The sequence below is a fragment of the Hemicordylus capensis genome, chromosome 2 (genome assembly GCF_027244095.1).
Source record: "Hemicordylus capensis ecotype Gifberg chromosome 2, rHemCap1.1.pri, whole genome shotgun sequence".
Classification (NCBI taxonomy): domain Eukaryota; kingdom Metazoa; phylum Chordata; class Lepidosauria; order Squamata; family Cordylidae; genus Hemicordylus; species Hemicordylus capensis.
Window position 1 is genome coordinate 153,533,907 of NC_069658.1, and position 24,419 is coordinate 153,558,325.

At 46.1% G+C, this 24,419-nt stretch overlaps 1 protein-coding gene across 2 annotated transcripts; it reads left to right on the forward strand.

Annotated features, from left to right (window-relative positions):
- Window positions 1–24,177, forward strand: LOC128344321 (putative DBH-like monooxygenase protein 2). Of its 2 annotated transcripts, XM_053294230.1 has the most exons (13): window positions 4,049–4,404; window positions 5,676–5,822; window positions 7,142–7,303; window positions 8,736–8,819; window positions 11,381–11,548; window positions 12,249–12,351; window positions 14,282–14,448; window positions 14,755–14,846; window positions 16,572–16,668; window positions 16,783–16,842; window positions 19,810–19,940; window positions 20,298–20,412; window positions 23,627–24,177. In XM_053294230.1, exons 2-13 carry the CDS (start codon window positions 5,742–5,744, stop codon window positions 23,867–23,869), a joined length of 1,503 nt encoding a protein of 500 aa, XP_053150205.1. In that variant the 5' UTR covers window positions 4,049–4,404; window positions 5,676–5,741; the 3' UTR covers window positions 23,870–24,177. The 2 variants fall into 2 exon arrangements, with proteins under 2 accessions (XP_053150206.1, XP_053150205.1); XM_053294231.1 differs by lacking the exons at window positions 4,049–4,404; window positions 20,298–20,412; window positions 23,627–24,177 and adding an exon at window positions 1–320 and having other exon boundaries at window positions 19,810–19,944.
- The last annotated feature ends 242 nt before the right edge of the window (window positions 24,178–24,419 follow it).

The following is a 24,419-nucleotide window of genomic DNA, read 5'->3' on the forward strand; positions in this document are numbered from 1 at the left end:
CAGGGAGAACGAGCAAGAGAGCCCACTCTGCTCCCATGACGATGAGCCACTCCTGTATGAAAAGTCTGCTGTTTCTCTTGTCCACTCTGTGCCTTTGCTCTAGCCACTCTGAGACTTCGCCGCTGCGCTTCTCGGCATTCCTGGACCCCAGGCACCAGATCTACCTGCAATGGGACTATGATGTGAATGACTTGATGACCTTTGACCTTCAATTCCAGTCAACAGGATGGGTGGCTTTTGGCTTCACCAATTTTGGGGAGATGCCAGGCGCAGACATTGTGATTGGAGGAGTCCTTCCTGATGGCAACATATATTTCTCGGTAATTCTCTCTCTCTCTCTCTCTCTCTCTCTCTCTCTCTCTCTCTCTCTCTCTCTCCATAAAGGGTTTAGCTTGGCACATGCCTGAGCAAGGAAAGGGAGGGATTTCCTCATATGGCAAATGAATGTAGTGGTGACTATCCCCACCTGGTTTATGAGACCAATGCTTCCAGAGGTATTACAGTCTCTATTGTGTATATTCCACAACACGTGTGCCATAGGGATGTGCACGGACTGAGGTTTGTGTACAGGTTCGGGGCCACCGGGGGAAGAATAGCAAGCAGGATCTTTACAAAGGAGGAGAGCAGATCCTTACCTGCTCTCTGCTGCCGCATACAGCTGCGACGGCACTCCCCCCAAGAACTTACGCATGGCACCACGCATGAGTGGGCACCATTTGCATGGTCAGCATGGTGCATCCCGGTGCATGGGTTCTTGGGGGGGGGGTGTTGTCACAGCAGAAAGCTTCATGCGGCAGCAGAGCTGCTCTGCTCCTTTTTAAAGATCCTGCTTGCCACTCGCTGCCCCCCCCCAGCGCCGGCACTAAACCTGTACACGGACCTCAGTTCGTGCACATCCCTAGAATGCCATTGCACATCTGTTTATAGCAGATGGCAAACGTTCACATAAAGGGCTTGTGTACACTAGAAAATGATTCTCGGACAGATTAGGCAATCTCTTTTTTTCTGAGCATGCGCCAATCATCCGAGTGTGCCTAGTAAAAACTTCTGAAGCTGTTGCCCTAACTGTGTCTTTATGCAGAAGATGCCTACCAAGGTCAGAACAAGCATGATCCTGGTGTAGAAAGAAAGAAAGGGGGACATGGAGGCAGGATTCCCCGCCCCCATTTTTTAACACCTGCAGTAAAATAAGAAATAAGAGCTCTTCTTCCAGATCATATCAAAGGTCTGACATCCTGCTTCCCACTGTGGCCAAGTGGATGCCTCTGGGAAGCCACAAGTAGGACCTGAAGGCAATTACTTTCATTCTCTGTTACTCCCCAGTAACTGGGTATTCAGTTTCATACTAGATTGGAGCTGGAGAAGCCGCCTATTCTAAATTGGGGCTGACTATGCTCTCGTTGGCCAATTGCCTGCAACCAAGGTCAGCAGCCAGGTAGGAGAGGCTTTCGTCCTACCACAATCAGATGATGATGATGATGATGATGATGATGATACAAGCTACCTGCAGCCAAAAATTGGTGGGGCCACAAAATTGAAAAAGTGGTAGAAAATGAAGATGCAAAAATATTATGGGACTTCTGACTACAAATAGACAAACATCTGCCACACAATACACCAGATATAACTGTAGTGGAGAAGAAAGAAAAACAAGTCAAAATAATTGACATAGCAATACCAGGTGTCAGCAGAATAGAAAAAAAAGAAACAGAAAAAATAACAAACTACAAAGATCAACAAATTGAAATGGAAAGATTGTGGCAGAAGAAGACCAAAATAATCCCAGTAGTAATTGGCACCCCTAGGTGCAATTCCAAAGCATCTTGAAGAGCACCTCAACACCATAGGGCCCACAGAAATCACCATCAGCCAACTGCAAAAAACAACTTTAGTTTACTGGGAACAGCCTATATTTTGCGAAGATATCTATAATAATAATAATAAAATTCAGCACAGCGGGAAAGCAACTTGCCTAGGGAGCAAGAGGCTGTCAGTTCGAATCCCCACTGGTATGATTCCCAGACTATGGGAAACACCTATATCAGGCAGCAGTGATATAGGAAGGAGCTGAAAGGCATCATCTCATACTGCGTGGGAGGAGGCAATGGCAAACCCCTCCTGTATTCTACCAAGAAAACCACATGGCTCTGTTGTTGCCTGGATCGATGGCACAGTCTGTCCTCCTCCTTTTTTCAAGCTAATGGCTATCACCATGTCTTGTGACCACAAATTCATAAATGCATGTTGTTGTGTGAAGAAGTCCTAGCAACGCTTCTCCCATTGGACAAGCTCTGGAGGAACTACAGTCCCCAGACATCCCCACACTTTCTCCCAGCCTCCATGTGCCCATTCTCAGCACCCACCCCCCAAATTACTCCCCACCCTCCCCACGGACACTCCTGGCATTCTCCCAACCAGCCTCCCCCATATCAGGGCTGGGTCAGGATTTCAATAACCTACCACCAGCACCACCACACTGCCTAGGGCAATTGCCCCACAATCCACTGCCTCCCCATGGTGGGGGAGGGAATGGCGCTATCCGGAGTTCTGCTACTTCCAATAGCACAGACCTAATGTCTGTCTACTTTCTCCACACCATGCATAACAACAACTTTGTGAACTTTGGGAACAGCCTAGATGTTGCGACGATATTTATAACAACATTGACAATAAAATTCAGGTATCCCAGGTCCTTGGGAAGGACTTGATGTCTGGATAAAACAAATCAGTCAATAATATCTGTCTGACTGTGTTAATAAAGAATAATAATTATAGTAGTATAAATGTCCAGGCAGAAATTCAGCAGGTACATCATTCTATCACTTGCTGCAGATGCAAGGAGAGGAGAGCTGGTCTTGTGGTAGCAAGCATGACTTGTCCCCTTAGTTAAGCAGTATCTGCTTTGGTTGCATATGAATGGGAGACTAGAAGTCTGAGCACTGTAAGATATTCCCCTCAGGGGATGGAGCCGCTCTGGGAAGAGCAGAAGGTTTCAAGTTCCCTCCCTGGCTTCTCCAAGATAGGGCTAAGAGAGATTCCTGCCTGCAACCTTGGAGAAGCCACTGCCAGTCTGTGAAAACAATACTGAGCTAGAGAGACCAATGGTCTGACTCAGTATATGGCAGCTTCCTATGTTCCTACTCTTACATCTCAAGGTGCCTTGAAGTCTTCAACATATCCTCTACTTCTATCTCACTCTCTCTCCCTCAAACTGCAGGCCACTGCTTCTTCAGACACACACACACACATCTTATATCAGCTCCTTCTCTTAGCTTGGGGGATGTCACCTCCTCCACATTCTGGTGGTGAATACCCATCAGAAATCTCCTGATATCTCACAACCATTAGGTCCCATTGAGGAAGCATCTAGGTGATTTATAGCTGCTTCCCTCATGAACACATAGCAATTTTATGAATGTTTAACTAAGCTTTATTCAGAAACAACTCCATTATTCTCCTTCGACTTTCCCTCCCTTTCCTTTCTGACTCCACCCCACTACGCTCTCTACAGGATCTCCACTGGGACAAACTTCTAATTAACAAAACATAAAAGATTGCTAGATAGACAACCACACTAGGCATCCTTGATCATTAACCCATAATCTTCCTAACAAAAGAATGTTTTGACATTCAGTCAGGGGCGTAACGATAATAGGGCAAGAGGAGACAGTTGTCTGGAGGCTCACTGCCTTGGGGAGGCCCCCAGAGGCAAGTCACATGACTGACTCCCCCAGCCACACACCTGCCGAGGCTTCCTTCAGTTGTATTCATCCTCCGAAATTGATGAGGGTGTTAAGACCTGGAGCTACCAGAACAGCATTTACAAAACCTTTTAAAAAATAATTTAGGATGATGTTCTATCGTGGCACATAGGTCTTTACTCATGAGCTGAGCTTCAGTTAAGGGGGGGGCCATTTTAAAATCTTGTCTCTGGGCCCACTCCAACCTTGCTACGCCCTTGCATTCAGTCACTATGATACAGGCAGTTTTATAGATGCTATAGCTATAAGAGGTTTAGAGCATTTTCCCCCTTCAGTTGTTGCGGAGCTGGGAAAGGATAGGAATATAAGGTTTTAAAATCTGTTACGAATCCCAGTGCTTTACTGCTTCACACATGCATGTGCATCACTTGATTATTTTTTCATTGCTTGGTTGTTCATCTCATGATGATTGGCAGCTGAATGGGAGAATGGATTCAGTTGAGCATCACATCTGAGGTGATATGCAAGTTCTATGCAAGTTCTAACCAGCGGTCCCTCTAATTTTTTTTCATCTCGGTGCGGAATGAGTTTTGTTCTGGGCGGCAGTATCAAGGCACTGTGTTCCCACATGCATTCAGAGTGGGGCCTTCCTGATTCAACCTGAGTGGCATCTAAAGTTAACTGAGTGGACATCAGAAAACTTGTAAGCATGCACACGTGCACATGCCTTAGAGGGAACAGTGGTTCTAACCAAGCATCAAGGTTTCTCCTTGATGCTGTAGTAAAATGTTAGCATGCAGGTCTTCTGAATCAGCCCATTGAAAGACATATATTCCCAGCTAAGATTAGCCTCTTGCTGAGATTAACCTCTTGAATATGCTGTTGTGCGCAGACTAGCAACTGAACATCCCCACTTTTATCTCCTTAAGTAAACAATCAAGGTTGGTGATTTAAAAGGGTGTGTACATTGTTTCAGATTGGCTTGGCCGGCATTTTTCCTCACTTGAGTGCTTGAATGAGCAAATAAAATGCAAGGCAATATGTGTCCGAGGCATGCTTGGTAGCAGAAACAAAACATGCAGAACAGTCCTATGGCACAGATTTAATTCCCACCATGCTCAATGGAGCTTAAAAGATAAAGCATGCCATCAAGTCAATTTCAACTCCTGGTGCCCACAGACCTCTGTGGTTTTCTTTGGTAGAATACAGGAGGGGTTTACCATGGCCTCCTCCCATGCAGTATGAGATGATGCCTTTCAGCATCTTCCTATGTCTCTGCTTGTTAGACAAGCATATCCCCGCTGCACCACTTAAACTGAGCTTACTCCAAGGGAAATAGCCACAATATATTAAGAACATAAGAACATAAGAACAGCCCTGCTGGATCAGGCCCAAGGCCCATCTAGTCCAGCATCCTGTTTCACACAGTGGCCCACAAGATGCCACAGAAAGCCACAAGCAGGAGTTGAGGGCATGCCCTCTCTCCTGCTGTTACTCCCCTGCAACTGGTACTCAGAGGCATCCTGCCTTTGAGGCTGGAGGTGGCCTATACCCCTTACAATATGCCTTACAATTTGACCTTTACACCCATTTTTTACCAGATTTACTTAGCAGTAAGACCCATTTATTTAATAGGACTTCCTTTGAAGAAAGTGTGCATACATCTGCAGCTTTACAGCTCAAACCTACATGCCTTTACTTAGAAGTAAGTCCCACAGAGTTCAATTTTGGTTTACTCCCAAGAAAGCATGGCTAGGATTGCAAGATGAGGGGATTATCTCAGCCTGTCAGCAGTTCTGCAAAGTAAGCCTTGGAGATAATGACTGGCCCAAAGCCATCCAATGTACATCAAACTAGAAAGCAGGAATTTGAACCCAGATCTTCCTGATCTAAATGCATCATTTTATCCATCCCACTACATTGGTTCTTTTTGTCTTTTGGGGTGTGTGAGTTCCTTCTCCCTATTTCTCTCAGGACTGGCATGCTGTGAACGATGAAACCATCTTGGAGGACGAAAGTCAAGACTATGAGTTGCTGTCAATGACCCAGGATGAGATTTCCACCACCATGAGATTCAGGCGATATTTACGGACATGTGATAAAAATGACCTGGAGATCACGGTAATCAAGGCATTCACCCCGAGTGTGTGACCAAGGAGACGGTCCCGCCAAAGTTTAGAATCACAGTCCAACACAGAGTTCAGTAGGATTAATTGTGGATTGTGACCAAGCTTTTTTTTTTTTTTTTAGTCTCGTTTCTTACAACAGAGGAAATTAACGTGTGTGGTTTATGTCACTGTAGAATTTAAATTTCAGCAATCTGGCCCATATGATGATTCAGCAGACCTGGCTATTAAAGCAGCCCTGAGTATTTTTCCCTGTCTGTTACTGCTATGACACAATTCACACACAACGCCTTCAGTTATCATAAACTGCACTCACAATTCTGTTAAAGTAGGACTATGGAGCTGGATGGTTCCTTGGAATGAACAGTGTTCTCCCAAGGGAAAAGGTTCATGTATCCGTCAAAGCAGAAAGAGGCACCCAAGAGGTGTGCATGTTGAAAAAGGGCGGGGCAAGCATGCTTACACGTGCCTCCTAGAATCAAGCTGTGGTGCAATGACTCTGCCAAGGCATGAATACAATGCATCTCAGAACCATCATTTCCATTCTTCTACTCCTCCTCTGTGCCTCTTTCTGAGACTGTCCACTCTTCCCACAAACTCTCCACTAATAACAACACACTCGCTCTCTGCCTGGAATCTCTGCTGGTCTGTCTCTTTGTATGTCCATTGCAATGAATCTTGAACCCCAAGAGACTTTGGTCAGGAGCCTCAACCTTGAAGGAAGGAAGGCCAACCACTAAGTCCCCCACACCACCCCCGCTTTTGCATACAAATTCCAGCCAGGTTAGCATCTAAATATCAAATATATTTAATATATTTGCATTTGCATTTATATCTCACTCTTCCTCCAAGGAGCCTGGAGGTACATGGTTATGTTTATTCTCACAACAACCCTGTGAGGTAAGTTAGGCTGAGAGATACGTGACTGGCCAGAATCACCCTGCAGTTTCATGGCTGAATGAGGATTTGAACTCAGTTCTCCATGGTGCTAGTCCAACACTTTAACTACGATACCATGGATAACTTGTTTTCCACCTAGGAACCCTAGCAGAAATGTAAACGGTATTGGGGGTGCAGCTAAATAGTCCATTTATTTCTGCCTGGTTATTATATTTACTGATTCAGTGGGATAGAGGATTAGTAGACACAAGCTTACTCTAATTGATGTGATTGTTGTTAACTCAAACGTGAAAGATGTGGGGATGTTACCTTATGTTACTTGTCAGTTTACCTGTGAGCTCAGGTACATATGACAATGTGATCGCCAATGTGATAGCCCAGGGAAGATGTTCCTTTTAACTTTTTCCTGCATAGGGTGACACTCTACGACTGATTACTGGTTTTGGCACAGATGATACAATTGACTTCTTCAAAGGAACAATTGCCCACAAGTCTCTCTTTTTGAAGCTGGTATATAATGAAGATGAAATGCATACACCTAGCGTCTATCATGTGTATGATCTGAAGCTAGATGATGTGAGTACCTAGTTGCTAAAAATAAAGCCGATGAGTCCTGCTGGACGTTTCCATTTAACAGCATCAAAAGACTCAGCATTCCTTGACAGACCGCCTGCTTGATTGATTGAGGCATCCATTCACTCATTCATACTGGTAGCCCTCTTATTCGCAATCAAACCTCTTGGATTTGGAATAGAATGGCTGCTTTTAGGATGCCATGCTGAACTGTATGCTAGCTCTAGTTTGGGAAAGAGACTGACCCAGTTATAAAGAGCAGCTCTGGTGAGAGGGGAAATTCATCTCTACGGTGAAAAAAAAAAGGGGGGGGTGAGAATTAGTCCTGAAGCCATTGTCTTCAGTCATTAGGACTTCATTGTCATCAGGACATCATTGTCTTCAGGCATTAGTCCTGAAGCCATTGAGAATTAGTCCTGAAGCTACAAAAAATGGCCATTTGCTCACTCAAAGGAAACCTAAGCCCTATTCAGACATTGCACTGTGTGTGCATACAGATGTCTGTACACATTTATGTGTTTTTATGTGAATTACTGTACTTGCATTCATTTTAAAAGTGAACCTGAGTTCAGGCCCCTCAAACGAAGGGTACAGGTGCGAAGTGTACTACTGCACATGCGTTGTATAGAGCACTTGTATACTTATAGCGCAAACCATAACTATAGGTGTGTTTATATCTGTATGCACCTTTGTTGTGCTCAGACTTTGGCTGCCTTCAGACCTCACAGGGAACCTGAGGCAAACTCAGTTTGCTCACCCCCCGTGACGTCCGAATGATCGGAACTGCAGTTCCTGGACCCACCTGCGGTCCACCCACCTTGGAATGAACCCTCGGTTTGTAGAGAGTTCCACTCACCCAACTAAGGATCCATTGTCTGTAGTGTGTTGTCCAGTTTGTGTAGCTTGTACAAGGGGAGAAAGCTCCTCCCCTCTCAAATGCAATTGGCTGCTGTAGCTGTCATTCTTGCATTGAAGGAAGCCCGGGCAGCCAGTTACTCTGCATTTGCAGTCTCCCAGATTGCAAAGGACAATCGTCTGTTAGCATTCTGGCGGGATGCAGGCAAACCGTGGGTCAGTTGGACCTGCAGTTTTCCATTAAGTCCAAAGGTGGCCTGTATGTGCATTAAGCATAATGTGTAAATAGGGCTTTAGTGTCCTTAAGATCAAGCTCCCATGATCAGGCTTCCATGATCAGGGTTCTACAACAACATGAAGGCAGCACAAATGCACTTCTCCTCAATCTTCCCATCACACAGTAACTTTTCTGTATTAGCAAGGCGGGTGGAAGATCTGGTGGATGTGACTTCATCTGCTAAGAAGAGAAGCCATAGATTCCAACTCTTTCCAGCATGGCTAGCAAATGTGCACAAGCATCCTTTGGCTCAGGAACCAGCAATTCTGTAAGGTCAGGATGTGCTTTGCCTTTGTTTTGCAGTTCCCCATCCCAGAGGATGAGACCACCTATGCCTGCACGTTCATCCCATTGCCCATAGTCAAGACTAAACATCACATCTACAAGGTAATTGCAGAAAGGAAGCAGGGAGGGTCATATTTATCCTCTCAAGGTTGCCTTGATATTGCAGACCGGCAGGACGTTCTGCAAGGACCATTTCAGAGTTTGTTGTAATTATGAAAGAGAAGAAAGCTTACTTAGAACAGAAACTTGGTAGATGTTTGGTAGTTTCAGAGACTGTTATCATTTGGGCACTTTGTATACAGTCTAGGATAATTATGTGACTGTCAGGGTTGCTGGTTTTTTAGCTTGCAATTGTTTTCATAATCATCTTAAACACAATACGAATCAGAAAGTCCCTGACCAGAGATGTACCTAGATAATTTTGGAGCCTGGACCTAAAGGCCATTGGAGGTCCCCACCCCCCGCCACACACCCCGCTGCATGTTAAGCATCTTTTTTTTAAACATGTAGGTTCTTGAGGGCACAAACCACACCACCTAGGACAGACTAAAGAGGATTTGGGGGTCCTGAGGGAGTGTGGAGGCCCTGGACTTCGGCCCCAAAGTCCAGGGTAAGAGCACCTCTGTCCCTGGCTCAAATTTCATCTCTGGCATGAACTCACAAGATAGTCGTAATTATTGTTTGTTTGTTTGTTTGTTTGTTTAACTTGTAATCAAGAACACCACTCTCTCTCACTCACTGTCAAATCCCCACCTGCAATACAGGGATAATGAAAATGACCTACATTACATCACTGAAGGGACTGCACAAAAATAATAGATGTGAAGTGTATTGCACTCTTTAGCATTCCATAACTAGCACTGTTATACCTATCTCTCTGTCTGTTTCTGACTGTATTAAGGCTTTACTTGATTATTGACTATTAATAATCAGCTTTTTAGTTGATCTACTGGTTAAATTTCCATATCTGTGCATGTTCATAAAACATTTGAATTGGTTTTATTTTTATTTATTTTTTAAACTAATGTTGACCCACTTGGTGTGTGTTCCGATGCTGAAGTTCCTCTGATATTCAGAAGAAATGATTAGCAGTCAAAGCAGACCTCTGCTTGTTGAGCATGCACAAAGTGGCCTTCTCAGAGTTTGTCCTTCTCAGTGTTGCAACTCCCCCGCTGCCACCGCCACCACAACTGTGACTTTACTTTGCTGACAGGAGAAACCTGCTGCATCATCAGGGGGAGCTGGGGCTCTAGATGGCTCCCTTCCCAGATGAGATGGGTGCTGAGGAACCGCAGAGCACAGCTCTTGCATCCTCTTTTTAGCCTCCCTGCCTTTCAGCAAGGCATGTGAAAGAGCCACCCTCGGCTACTTTCTCTGGATACCCCTTCCCTTGGAAATCAGGGGGTGCCTGGAAGAGGTTGCAAAACAGGATCCTCTCATTCTCAAAGGCATACAAAAGAAGTGAGCTCTGCTGTTTCCTCTTCTAAGTGCCCTTCCCCGTGGGAAATGGGAAATCTCTCCAAAGAGCTCGAGAACATTACAGGGGATTCCAAGGTGATCTTCCATTTTCTAGTGGCAGCAGCACCCAGCCAAGAAGACAAGAGAGGCTAAGGAGAGACTACTGCCTTAAAATGGAAGGTTGGATGTTTAGTGAATAATTAATTGTTCACTAAACTTTAATCAGTCGGTCCCCACCACGTTACTTGATTATTTCAGCACTGGATCCTCCTTCACAGAATGCAGCCAGTCACAAAACCTGTAAATCATGAGTAGGTTTGAGCTGAAAGGCATTCTTAACCAGCTTCAGCTTCCAAGTTATTTTCCAAAAAGCAGCTCCCCAGAAAGCACATGACAATAGTCCACACCACCTTTCTGCCTTTGCCACTTCTTTATGCCACCAGTCTACCTTTAAAAGGGCACTTGAGGTGGTGTACAACATAAAATCAGTATATGAAAAATATCAATTAATGTCATGCCAGCCATAAACAATATCAATCAATGTACACAAACATGTCAGACATTCACTATAACATGCCAGTATAGTCATTCCTCACCAACCACAGGGGTTTCATTCCGGGAAAACCTCACGGTTGGTGAATTCGCGACTGGCGAGCAATTGAAATCCATTGGAAATGGGGTTAGAGGAATCGTGGCCACAAAAAGATTAAAAAAGGGGGGGAGGCCAAAAAAATTGCAAAAATCCACCTGGAATCCATTTAAATCAGCAATAAGCAAGAGGACTGAGGAGGAATCCACAGAAATCACCCCCAAGCCCCTGGAAATCACCCCGCACCCCCAGAAATCACCTCTGAACCTCCCCAAATCACCCCTGAACCCCCCAAAATCACCCACCCCCTGACCCTCAAAAATCACAAACCCCCAGAAAATTACCAAAAAATCTCACCAAACTGTGGATACTCAGGTCGCGGTTGGCGAGACCTGTCACAATTTCCCAGCCGCAGATACTCAAAACCGTGATTTCCTAATAAAAATCAGAAAACGGTGGTTGGCGAGGGATGACTGAACACTTCCTGTAATGCCCCCTAATGCAGACAATTCTCCCCTTTTTTCTTCTGACTGCTATTCCTAATAAAAATTGGGAAATTTTAAGGGGGGAAATGGAGATAATGTTTTCCTCAGACCTTTTTTCCTTCTGCCCATAGTTTGAGCCCATGATCACACCCAGGAATGAAAGCATGGTTCATCACATTCTGGTTTATGCCTGTGGCAATGCAAGCGTGCTGCCCACTGGTGTCAGTGACTGCTACGGAGCTGATCCCGATTTTGCCCTGTGCTCCCAGATTGTTGTGGGTTGGGCTGTAGGAGGAGGGGTGAGTATGTGGAATCCTCCCATTCCTGCCCTCAAACGACTGCACTGAAATCTGAACATTTACCCTCTTGCACTGCCTTGTATTTGTCAAGTTCCAGCCTGGCAGTTTCCAGGGGCAGAAGCTTTCCCAGACAGGAGGCTTTACCACGGATTTACTGCGAGACTTTACTGCGAGTTTGAAGTTGCCCCCCAAAACCACACAAAAGGTGTATTTTTTTAACCCTGGATATAAATCAGGCTACACTCTTAACATGCAGTAAAAAACAACAACCCTGAATTGTCTGTGAAGTGCTCCCCGATAGCTCTCAGGGACATCAAGGGGAATTTGGGCGATAAGTTTACCCCCAGATTTTAGATGTGAACTAAAAGCCGGATGTGAAAAACTTCCAGGGAATTCCTTCATGTCCCTAGAAACAGAGTGAAGAGGACTGATTTGTTTATACTAAATTATTGCTATTTAAATATTTAGTATTTAAAAGGTGAATATTTAAAAGCTGAAAAGTGAATACAGTTCGGATGACCTGCCCCATGTGATTAGGAGGCAGAGGATTAAGTGACGGGGAGGGGTGCACATCTCTGTTCCTCCCCCATGCACTTACAGTGTCCAATTCATCCACTCTGGAACCAAGGAAACCTGCTTTTTTAAAAAAAAATTGAGCAGCAGTCTTTCTTCTTCTCTCCCTTCACCCACCCCACATTAGTCCTACATGTTTCCCGATGAAACTGGAGTCTCCATAGGTACACCGTTGGATGCACAGTGGATCCGGTTAGAAGTCCACTACAGCAATTTTGATTTAATTCCAAGTGAGTAATTGTGCATGTGAATCTGATAAGGAAAGGTGCGGGGGGTGGGGGTGGGCTAAGGGGACCAGGGAGAGATAAGAGATGTTGGGCTAGTGTTTTCACTGAGGTGGGGCTGAGCCACTTCAGACTGCAGGTAGAGGTCCACATGACTGACTGCTCCTCCATTAAAAAGCATCCCTACATACAGTACACCAGCATGTCAGAGGAAAGATGACGCAGTAATCATTCTCCCTGATATGCTACTTTTCTATGTGGAGGGAATTTTTATTATTATTATTATTTTGAATGAGCATTCAGTCATGGTAAGTTCCCACATAGTTAAAAAATCTTCTGACGTCCATTCACAGAGCATCAATGAGCCCCTGGTGGCGCAGTGGTAAAACTGCCGCCCTGTAACCAGAAGGTTGCAAGTTCAATCCTGACCAGGGGCTCAAGGTTGACTCAGCCTTCCATCCTTCCGAGGTCGGTAAAATGAGTACCCAGAATGTTGGGGGGCAATATGCTAAATCATTGTAAACCGCTTAGAGAGCTTCTAGCTATAGAGCGGTATATAAATGTAAGTGCTATTGCTATCATTTAACAGTCTATATATCTATTTATTCCTATGCCTATGGCACCTTTTTAATTCAAGCACACACAAAGGTTCATGAAACGGTAGGTGAGTGCTCCTGAGACTGAAAATTATACTATGAGGTGATAGAGAAACACACAAAGCCTATGTAGGTGTTTGATGACCAGGTACACTGCGCATAGGTGCAAGCCAGCCAGCCAGCCAGCCAGCCCCACCCCTTGGCTCTGCTGTGTCCCATGGCCAGACCGCCACTCTCCCCAGCTTCAGCACTTGCCTCTGCAGACAAGCACTCAGCACAGCAAGAACAAGGAGCACAGCCACTCTGGCAGCTCAAGACCTCTGTGTCAGGGCACCAAATGCCACCCCCACCGCACCCCACCCCATGCACTCCCCCTCCTCCCCTTCTTTTAAATTGGGGGGAAGGAGGGCATCTTGCCTGGCTGGTGCTCTGGTAACCTGCTACCTGAGGCGACCGCCACACCTCGCCTCATGGAAGGTTCGCCCATGTGTAGCAAATCGGCACTGAGGGGCAGTGCTAGCCACAGCACTCCCCTTCTCCTTGCATCACCAGGTTATTGAACACTTAAACAGAGCTTGCACTGGGTTTTAATCCTTCTATAAATATCCATACACTTTGGTTAGGCACTCCTTACTTTGAAGTTACTCAGGGAGGGGAATGAGATTGGTTGGTTTTTCGGGAGGTTGTTCAGGATGCTGGTGGGATGTTCACAATGGAAGATTACCACATAGGCAGTATAAGCAAGTGCCTATGGCGGCAAATCTTGGGAAGCGGCATCTTGGGATAGAGGGAAATTTAATTCTTTTCTCTCTTTTTACCTTTAAAAATGGTGCTGTGTAGCAGCAGAGGCTCCGCTCACCTCCTAAACCATTACAGGAGGCGAGGTCGGACCTCTAAGGTCTCCCTCTAAGGTCTCATGTGTCACTTCAGTCAAAACACGAACATTATCTTTCTGGATCAGACCAAGGGTCCATTAGGCCAGCATTCTGATAGCAACAGTAGCCAGTCAGAAGCCTCTAGAAACTTCCAAGCAAGACATAAAGCTGGTGGCCTTCACCTAGTGCTTGTCCCGATATCTGATACTCAGAGGTATACGGTCTCTGATGTATCATTAATAGTATTATTTATAATAATAACTACTATTATTAATAGTAGTGGTGGTAGCTGTTGTCGTATTAGTATTATTTTATTATTTATTTTATCATCTTAGTAGTTGCCAGATTAGTATTATGTATAATATCTTAATTTTGCACACCAGCGGGAGAGTAGCCTCGGACTGCTGCATTTGAATGAAATCACATGCAGAACGACATGCTCAACTTTTGTTTTTCTTCCCTAAGACCTAATTGACAACTCAGGGATACGACTCTACTATACTCCGGAGCTGCGTCCATATGACATGGGGGTGCTACAGACTGGAGTCTTCACCTTTCCTATCCATTTCCTTCCACCTGGAGCAGATTCTTTCAATTCCTACGGGGTCTGCAATACCAGTCAGTTTCATGAGGTAAATTCTGGAGTGTTCCACAGCTCTTTCTCCTACTCACCTCTGCCACCCACCACCCCTAATAATCCCCAGCATTTATACAGCTCTTCAGAGTGCTCAAAGCACTTGACACAATATAATCTTACTGTAACCCTTTCAACAACCCTGTGGCAGGCGAGTCAGTTATATAGGGCTGAATGAGATGTTACAAAGGACACATGTAAACACTTTCCTTATGGTGTGTATTCTGCACAAAGCACAAGGCACACTTAGTTGCATAGTCTCAAAGGCATTCCCTCTGGCCTCCTTCTCTCTTTTGAACTGCAGATGAATGGGACTCCAGTGCCCGATATGAATGTCTTTGGCTTCTTGCTGCACACTCACTTGGCTGGAAGAGGAGTGAGAGGCGTCCACTATCGGTGAGAAATGCCAATATGCATGGGGACCAAGCTAGACATGGTAGCATGTCTTTAAACTAAGGATGGTATGAGACTTTGACTGAGAGAAACTCAGACTATGAATCTGCCTCCTGCTCAAAACTTCTGACCCCACTGATCCAACTCCATGCAAACAGTCCCTGACTAAAAATGAGATCCAGCCCAGCTCCTCACCTTCCCCAAGCAATACAAAGTCTTCCCTTTGGGAAGGGGAAGGAGCTAACGGTCAGCAGAGGGCCCACCTGAGGTGCAAACGATATACCAAGAGTGACCTTTCCTAACAGGGTACCATAGGGTGTGTATTATTGACTATAATGCAGACCAGCCCAACTTATGACCAACTAGGCCACATGCAGCCTGCTACCCCTGCTAACTGAGCACAGAGGCACCTTTTAAAGTGGTGATGTTCTTATATTTAGCAGCGGGAGAGGATTCGGAACTGGCTCTCTTCTGCCCCAGCAGAGCTGTTGTTGGTGTCTACCTTCTGTTTCTTTTTAGATTATGAGCCCCTTGGGGATGAGAAAACATCCAGTTTCTTTCTCTGTGTGAACAGCTTTGTGGAGATCATTTTGTTGAAAATAAGAATATAAAAATTCAAAATAATAACATATTTAGGCCTGCTACAAGCCTGATAATACTGTGTCCACACCTCCTTTCCCACTGCACCCCCCAGAGATGCACCTAGGTAATTTTGGAGCCTGGACCTAAAGACCTCACACACACACACACACACACACACACACACACACACACACACACCACCCAGCATCATTTTAAATTAAGCATCATTTTTAACACATAGGTTCTTGAGGGCACAAACCACACCACCCAGGACAGACTAAAGAGAATGGGGGGGGGGGGCAAGGGATGTGGAGGCCCTGGACTTTGGCCCCAAAGTCCAGGGGTAAGAGGGCCTCAGCACTACCCATCCTGCCTGTCCCATTATTGCAATCCCAGGCACTGGCAGCAAGCAAAAATAGGAGGGCCGAATTGCCATACATGGCTAGAGTTTTGGCTTGGCAAGTTGTTGTAAGTTGTGCAGGCTATAATGGAAGAGCACCATGTCTCTTCTTCAGGTATTGGTTATATTCCTTTTGTCACAGGAAAACAGCCCACTTGTATCTGAGCAAGGGAAGGCCTGTGTGCTACTGAGGGGAGAAAATGCGGCAACCACACCCAATCCATGGGTCACATGGGCTGACTGAAACCAGCCCAATATTGAGTTATAGCAATGGTGATATTAGCTCTTGGAAACATTAATCTGGAAGTCGTTTGAGGAGATACAGGCTGCTATTTGTTTGTTTGTTTGTTTGTTTTATTGATTTTTATACCGCCCTTCCAAAATGGCTCAGGGCGGTTTACAATTAAAACAAACCGTTAAAACAGTAAAGAGTGAAAACAAAAATTTAAAAACAATATAACAACAATTAACAATTTTAAAACATTTTAAAACAACAATTAAACAATCGCAGTAATTAAAAACCCTAAAACCAGGTTAAAATTTTTAAACCGATTTTAAAACCCTGGAAAGCCAGGCCAAACAGATACATTTTAAGTGCTCTCCTGAAGGCTAATAAAGAATTCAAATTACGGATTTCCGCAGGGAGCGCATTCCACAGCCCCTGAGCAGCTATAGAGAAGGCCCACCTAGTTTGTCCCAGTTAGCAGCATGATAAGTCGTCTGTCTCTCTTTTTCTCCACTCCCAGGAATGGAAAGCAGTTGGGAATCCTCTGTGAAGACAATAAATATGATTTCAATCTCCAGGAGACAAGAGGGTTGAAGAACGTCATTGTTTTCAAGCCTGTATGTTATTCCAGAATGTCCCGATGGGGCATGGTTTGGGTGATTTATAACCCATTGTTTGCAGCAATCCTCTGCATCAATACGTTTGACCTTGTAGCCTGTTTTGTTTTACAGGGAGATGAGTTCCTGGTGGAATGCCGTTACCAAACTTTGGATCGGAGAGAACTGACCTTTGTAAGTCTGCAACTGAAAGGCATCTAGCATCAGGGGAAAGTGGTGGGTGGGCAGCTGTTGAAAATTAAATCAACAACTGCCCTTATCCATCCCCAGCACAGCATCCCTGCAGTGGCTGTTGCTGGTGTCTATCTTATATTTCTTTTTTAGATTGTAAGCCCTTGGGGGGAACGGGAGCCATTTAATTTATTTTATTTATGTGTATCTATGTTAACTGCTTTGGGGACTTTGGTTGAAAAGTATATAAATATTTATATATACAGTAAATATGTGTCATATTCATTTTCGTAATCTGGTGGCTGCCATAATATATAAAACATTGCCAATAACTGCTTGCAGTGCCACTAGCAATGCTGTCATATCCCATTGCTGGGCAGGGGAGGAATATCAAACACTGCCGGGTAAGCATGATGAGTGGGGAGGGGAGAGGGGCAAGGGGGGCAAGAGAGGAGGGGAGGGGGCAGGGCATGCAGGACACAGATTTGTTCTGGGCTCAGTGGGAAGAATAGGTTGCACATGCCTCTCTTTCACACCATTTCCAACCTACCAAGACTAAACAGCCCACATGAGCTGCTGCGTGCCCCACAGGCCTCTTATATCATGCAGAAGCTTCTGAGGGTTTGCTCTCACTCTGGAAAAGAGGTGATCATGTGCTTGGGCTCTGAAAGTGGACTGCTAAAGCCTCGTGCTCTCAAGGTCAGTCCGGGCCCTTCCAGGCACTAATATACTCCAACTTCATCACAATATGTTTTATCATCATCACTAATCATCGTCACTAAAACATCACTAATGTTTTAATGTTGTTTTTATCTTGTTGTCAACCGCCCAGAGACGTAAGTTTTGGGTGGTATAAAAATATGTAAAATATGTAAAATAAAATACCTTGAAAAATAAAACCGGAAATCCACACTGCAAAGTCGTATGTTGTGTAATATTGTTAGTGCCATCTACTGGCAATCTGTCAATAAATGGAGTATGAAAAAAGGCAGTTGTTGCCCAAATTGACACAGGTTGCCAGCAGATGGTGCTAAGAATATTATGTGACATCCTTCATAATGAAATAATACCGATCAGCTGTGTCCAGTCACTGTCCAGTGGCCTGGCAAAAGGAATGGCAATCCTAGGCCCAAACTTGAAAAAAGGGCTGCATACCTTTGGCTGGACAGAACAAGCGAGGGGTCTCCCTGGCAGCACCATTTCCTCCCTGCTTTGTTATCAGCACCATTTTGTTATCAGCACCATTTCCTCCCTGGGCGTCAAGTATCTCAAAAAGAAAGAAGATTCTTTTTGAAAGAATCTGGAGGACTGGTCTATCGATGGCTACTAGTCTGGTGGCTATAGGACAACTCCAGCTTGAGGAGCACGATGCCTCTCAATACCAGTTGCAGGGCAGCAACAGCAGTAACATAGGAAGCTGCCATATATTGAGTCAGACCATATGTCCATCTAGCTCAGTATTGTCTACACCAGGGATTCTCAGTGTTGGGACCCCAGATGTTATTGGACTTCAACTCCCATAATCCCCAGCCAAAGGCCACTTGGGCAGGGGATTATGGGAGTTGAAGTCCACTAACATCTGGAGACCCAGCGTTGAGAACCCCTGGTCTACACAGACTGGCAGCAGCTTCTCCAAGTTTGCAGGCAGGAGTTTCTCTCAGCCCGATCTTGGAGATGCCAGGGAGGGAACTTGGAACCTTCTGCTCTTCCCAGAGCACCTCCATCACCTAAGGGAAATACCTTACAGTGCTCAGAAAATCAAGTCTCCCATTCATATGCAACCAGGGCAGACGCTGCATAACTAAGGGGACAAGCCATGCTTAAAAACACAAGACCAGGTCTCCTTTTCTAAAAAAAGACTTAATCAACACGAGCTTATGTCCCACACTTACTGGGAATTCAAAGGGAATAATTGCAATCCCCAATCCCCATCATGAATGGGGTTCAATGGGTTGTCCGCACCTGTCAGCATAGGGTAGAAACACGCTGAGCCAGTCAGTGTAGCACGTGTGCAGCCCCGGACATCTAAGGGCATCACAGACCTGTTATTGCTTAATCTTTGGTGGCTGAACACCACTTGTCCCACTAAGAAGTTGGACGCCGACCGCTCGGGGATCACATAACTAGTTAGCATGCCAGAGTCTCGTTTGTTATCAGAATTAACCAGACAAATCACTCCACCAACTAAGAATGGCCATGCACCACCACCCATAGTATCTAGAAAGAACTATCATTCTGTCAATACTTTCCAGATTGACAGGAGAGAGGGCATGCCCTCACCTCTTGCCTGTGGTCTCCCCAGAGGCATCTGGTGGGCCACTGTGTGAAACAGGATGCTGGACTAGATGGGCCATGGGCCTGATCTAGCAGGGCTGTTCTTATTTTCCTATGTTCTTAAGATCTAGAGGCAACTTTTTAAAAAAGTGATAGTTCTGTTTAAATTTAATGCAGAAAACATGTTCCTCTATTTCCATATGAAGTATTAGCCCATTCTTCCTTGCAGACGCTGGTTTACTTGGCGGGAGAGTGGCGGGGGGATAGAAAACGAAGATGATATGGGGGTAGGCAGGAGGAGGCATTCCAGCTATATTAGTCATATTGTGGTGAAGTGTCAGGCTGGGGTTTGAGCCCAGCATCGTCTACTGATTTCTGAGAACACCTTTCTCCCCATCGCCTTAATGTGCTGGCAGCAAAGTGACTCTCTCAGGGCCTGCCCAGGTAGAAGGGGACCAAAAAGGGTGGTTGGCCAAGTGTACATTCAACAGACAACTGCTCCTGATTCTCTGCTTAGTCTGTCAGTCATTCAACATGTCTCCATAAGTCAATGGAATGGTAACATTTGACTAGACTGATTCCATGTTTCTGATAAGGTATGCTCTGCTTATAGCCACCAGTAGATCTCAGACTTTATTTATAGTCATATTCTTTGGCTCTTTCTACATGACAGCACTGTTTGTTTATTTCTGCCAGGGAGGGCCAAGTACCTTGAATGAAATGTGTCTGGCATTTCTCTTCTACTACCCACGCAACAACATCTCCAGCTGCATGGGATATCCCAATATTCAACATGTTGCCCAAGAACTAGGTCAGGAAGCTGCAGAGTGAGTATTTCTGGGTTAGTTTCAAAGAACAACGTTCTCGAATAGCATGGTAGGGAACATGCAGACGAAGACTGGTGACAGAGCTGGAATTATATCATAAGATGAAGGGAGACCAAATCATGGTGGGAATGGTTTGAACATAGATCTGTTGTATTGGAAACCATTGGTTTTCAGGCAAAGGATGTGTCTTCAAACCACATCCAGTGCACTGGAGAATATGCATCTGTGTTACCACCTTTGGAAAATATGTTTGTCCTCGCCCACAGTTAATTTCTGCTGAGACAGCCATTCCTTTTTCCTTCTTTCTTGATTTCCTGTATCTACACCTTTGGTGAGCCATTGATCTCTCCTCTCTAGTGCCATGGAAGGAATGATGGCCATTAACATGGTGGAATGGAACAACGTTAGCATCAAGAAAGCAGAGAAGGCATGCAAGGAGGCAGATCAGATTATCCTCATTAAAACAATTGATGTAAGTAGGCTTTGCATATTTGATGTAAAATACCTGTAACAGCTGGGAAACCAGAAATGGGGGGCGGGGGGCAGCATCCACGGGGCATGAATGAGAGCTTGGGATCACTTCAGGATTTACATTTTACAGCAGAGAAATCCATGTTTCTGTGTGAAAAGACAGGCACTATATGCAGCAATGTGTGAAGCTGGAAAATAAATTAGGGAGAGAGAAGAGGTTACTTCCCCAAACCTGTAGAACCAAACAAGAGGAACCCACTGCCAGGCCCAGCCCCTGACAAAAAGACAAAAGAAGCAAAGGCAGTCTGGAGCTAGCACAGGGAGCAGAGTCCCCGACCTACTCAACCAGGGAGCAAACCTTCCCTAAAAGCTTTTATAAGGGTCAGAGGGTATCAACTCCCCCTTCTGGCCAATAGTTGTTAAGAGGCTTCCTTGCTGGACTTTCTGGCTTCCTTGTACTTCTCCTCTTAGGTTAGAGCTTCTTGGTAGTGGTACATAGACAATATTTACACAGGTTACATAGAGAGCTGCCTTACGTTGAGTCAGATGGGTCTTCCCCAGCCCTACCTGAAGATACCAGGGATTGAATCTGGGACCTTCTGAATGCCAAGTAGCTACTCTTCCACAGATCTATAGTCCCCAGTTTTTGCCCGATACCCTCTGATCCCAGCTTGTGGCCCAACTGTTGCTTCAAATCCGGACAACAACCCAAAGGAATATGGATAGGCTGCAATGTAATGCATTTCAGATATATTCTTCTTAGTGGTTTCTCCTTGTTTGGTTAAAAGGGATGGCATGATCCCTGAAGGGATGTAGCAAGGTTGGAGTGGGCCCAGAGATTTTAAAATGGGCTCCCCTCTCACTGAAGCTCAGCTCATGAAGTAAAGAACTCTTAAATGAGGCTGAATAGTGGTAACAAAAAGCATAGTAAAGTGTGTGTGTGTGTGTGTGTCCTATGTGCCACAATAGAACAACATCTTAAATTAGTTTTTTTTTAAGGTTTTGTAAATTGTGGACGATGCAAGTCATTTAATGGTACTAGAGAAAGACATGCTGTTCTGGTAGCTCCAGGTCATAACACTCACATCAGTTTTGAATACAATTGAAAGAAGCCCGAGCGGGTGCACGGCTGGGGGAGTCATGTGACTTGCCTCGGGCCGGGGGGGGGCAAGGCAGACAACTGTCTCCCCTTGCCCTGTTATAGTTATGCCCCTGGATCCCTGCACTTTACACTTCTAGGATATGAGTTTTTGAGAGAGAGATTAGCACTCGAGAACTAATGTAAATCTGTACAATACTAGGGTCAGAAACCACACTTGCATAGGTCCTAGGATACAGGGTTGTTCAGGTATGCCAGCAACTGCACAACCTTATTCAAACATTTGGGGCTGGACTTCATTTTTAGCAGTTCAATACAGTTCAGTTCAGTATAAATCTTCCAAGCTATTGCTGCCTTCAGACTTAATGCGGAACCGTGGGTCAAATGGATACTGCGGAGAGGCGGGCGGAGCTGGCTGTGTGGCCTTCCTTCTTGACAGAAGGACAGCCTGCACAGCCAATTGATCTGAAGTGAGGAAAGAGCTTCCTCCCTCAAACCTGATTCCATCCGGCCCAAACTGAGGTGCCAGTGTTCGGATGTAACACTGGCACTGCAGAACCAGAGGTAAGGGCGCCAAAACTCCACTCTGACAAAAGATTCAGAGTGGAGTTTGGGAAGGCAAACCACGGGTCCTTTCTCACCCTTAACTCCAGTTTTGCCCATCTGGACGTGCGGTTTGGGAAACGACCTCTGGTTTCCCAGTACATCCAAATCCTGCCTTTCCCTGGTTTCACCAAGAAAAAACAACACCTGACATTGTTCTGACAGGATTAGCTTCAGTTGCCACTGGGGTGGCTCTTCCATGAGGTGAGGCAAGGTGACAGCTTCCAACAGAGAGTGCACCGTGGGGTGGCAAGTGCCGGCACCCGCCCTACCCTCTACTGTGGGCATTACCCCATCTGTCTGCTTCAGTCTGCTGCTGCTGTCTTGCCGCCTCTCTGTAGCATGAGTAAGGAGGACACACGATTTATGGCAAGAAGCAAGAGGGGCAGAGTCTGGGATCAACACTGCAGCAGGCAGAGGCCTCCAGTTTCAGTTGTTTCTGCATGTTAAGTAATAAGGATGTACTAGCCGACCCCGCACAGAGCATCTGTGTGCGCTTTGGGGGCCGGAGGTTACCTCTCCCCCACCACCACCTTCTGCCCCAGTCTCCACTTTCTGACCATGGCCGGCCCATGCTGGGCCCAGCTGCCTCTTCTCCCCCCCCCCACTTTCTTTCCCCCCTCCTGGGCCTGGCCTCCGCTGACGGGCCCCCCGCCGCCTCTTGCCTCCGCGGCAGGGCCCGCCACCACCACTGACTTCTGCGGCCGGGCCCACTGCCACCGCGGCAACCAAGCCTCCTGGGTGTTCCTCAGCCTATCAGGCGCCTCCACTGCTCAGCCAATCGGCTGGGTGCTAGGACGCACATTCTAAAGGTACACCCAGAAGGATTAAATATATAGATTCCTCCAATCTAAGGCTGATGTCATATTCCGTTAAGTGCTGCTGCTGCTCTTCTGGTCTTTTTCTCTCTGTTGACATCAGGCCACTGTTGCCATCAGCCCTCTTCCCCTCATTGGCCTCAAACTGCCTCCGAGGCAGTCTTTGCTTTCCCACTCATCCCACTGCTGGCTGCAGCAGGCAGCGTGCATCGACCTGCCCGTCTGTCTCTCATCACCGCCGTCATTGCTCCAGCACCAGCTTGCTCGCTCCCTCCCTCACTCTCGCTGTCTCTCCAACTCTGCACTTGCCTCCCTCCTGAAATGCAAAGCAGACAAGGACAGTGCTAAGGAGCCAGACGGAGACAGAGAGCAAGCTGGCACTGGAGCAACAGTGGCAGCCATGAAAGACGGGCAGCCAAAGCTGAACGCACTTTGCAGCAAGCAGCAGTGCAGACTGGGGAGCAGAGCACACCCCAAAAGGATGAGCCCAACCAGGGGAAGAGGGGCAGTGTCAGCTCCGTACTCTGCTCCAGGGGGCAGGGGCAATTAGGAGGGGGGTGGAAAGGCGGTGGGGCGGTGGCACCTTGTGCCTTGGTACAAGGGGTGAAAGGCACTGGGCTGCCTCTGACTGAGGCTCAATCACGCAAGTGCTCCAACAAGACATATCGTCAACATTTTTATTTCTTCACCTTCAGGAGCTGGTGAGAAATGAAACGGGCTTCGTTCGAGATATTATTGACACTGAGACACCCCCCTGCAAGGACATGTCCAGAAATACACCTGCGCCTCCACCACCAGAAAGGCATGCCAGGTACCTGGCAGCGACCACGGTGGCTTCCAAAGCTCCCAGTGCAAAGAGCAACTGGCCACTCTCTGCCCTGCTCTTCAGCCACTTGGGCTTTACTTGGCTTCTTACCTCTCCTCTGGGTAGACTCTGAGCATGAGATACCAGTTAGCGCTTGTAGGCTCTCATTAACATAGGGAAGCTTTGGTGGCTGCTGTCACACCATTACCTTTCTTAGATCTCAGTGGCATGGTGGAATGGGAATTTCTTCCCTGTCATATTTTCAGGGCTGTGCAAATAAAGGCAGTGATGTAGTTGCAAATTCAGAAGTGCAGGCGCTCTCCATGGCAGCCCCCATTGCCACACCTAACCCGACAGCCGCGCTCCATGGCCATGCCCATCCTGATGGCCATGCCCCTCACTTAGATAGATGCAACAACTTGGAGGGTTCTGCTTCAAGAAATCAAGGATCATGTAGACTCTAGGAAATGTACTAGAACAAATGGCAGGGAATGCCCACTAAAATACACTGGTTTCTTCCAAATGGCCATGGAATGTGTAGAATTTCCAAATGGCCAATGGCCATTTGGAAATTCAATGTATCCCATGGACATTTGGAAGGAATCAGTGCATTTCAGTGGGCATTCCCTGTCATTGGTGTTAGGATGTCCTGACACTAGTCCACTATAGGACTTGTATGGTGA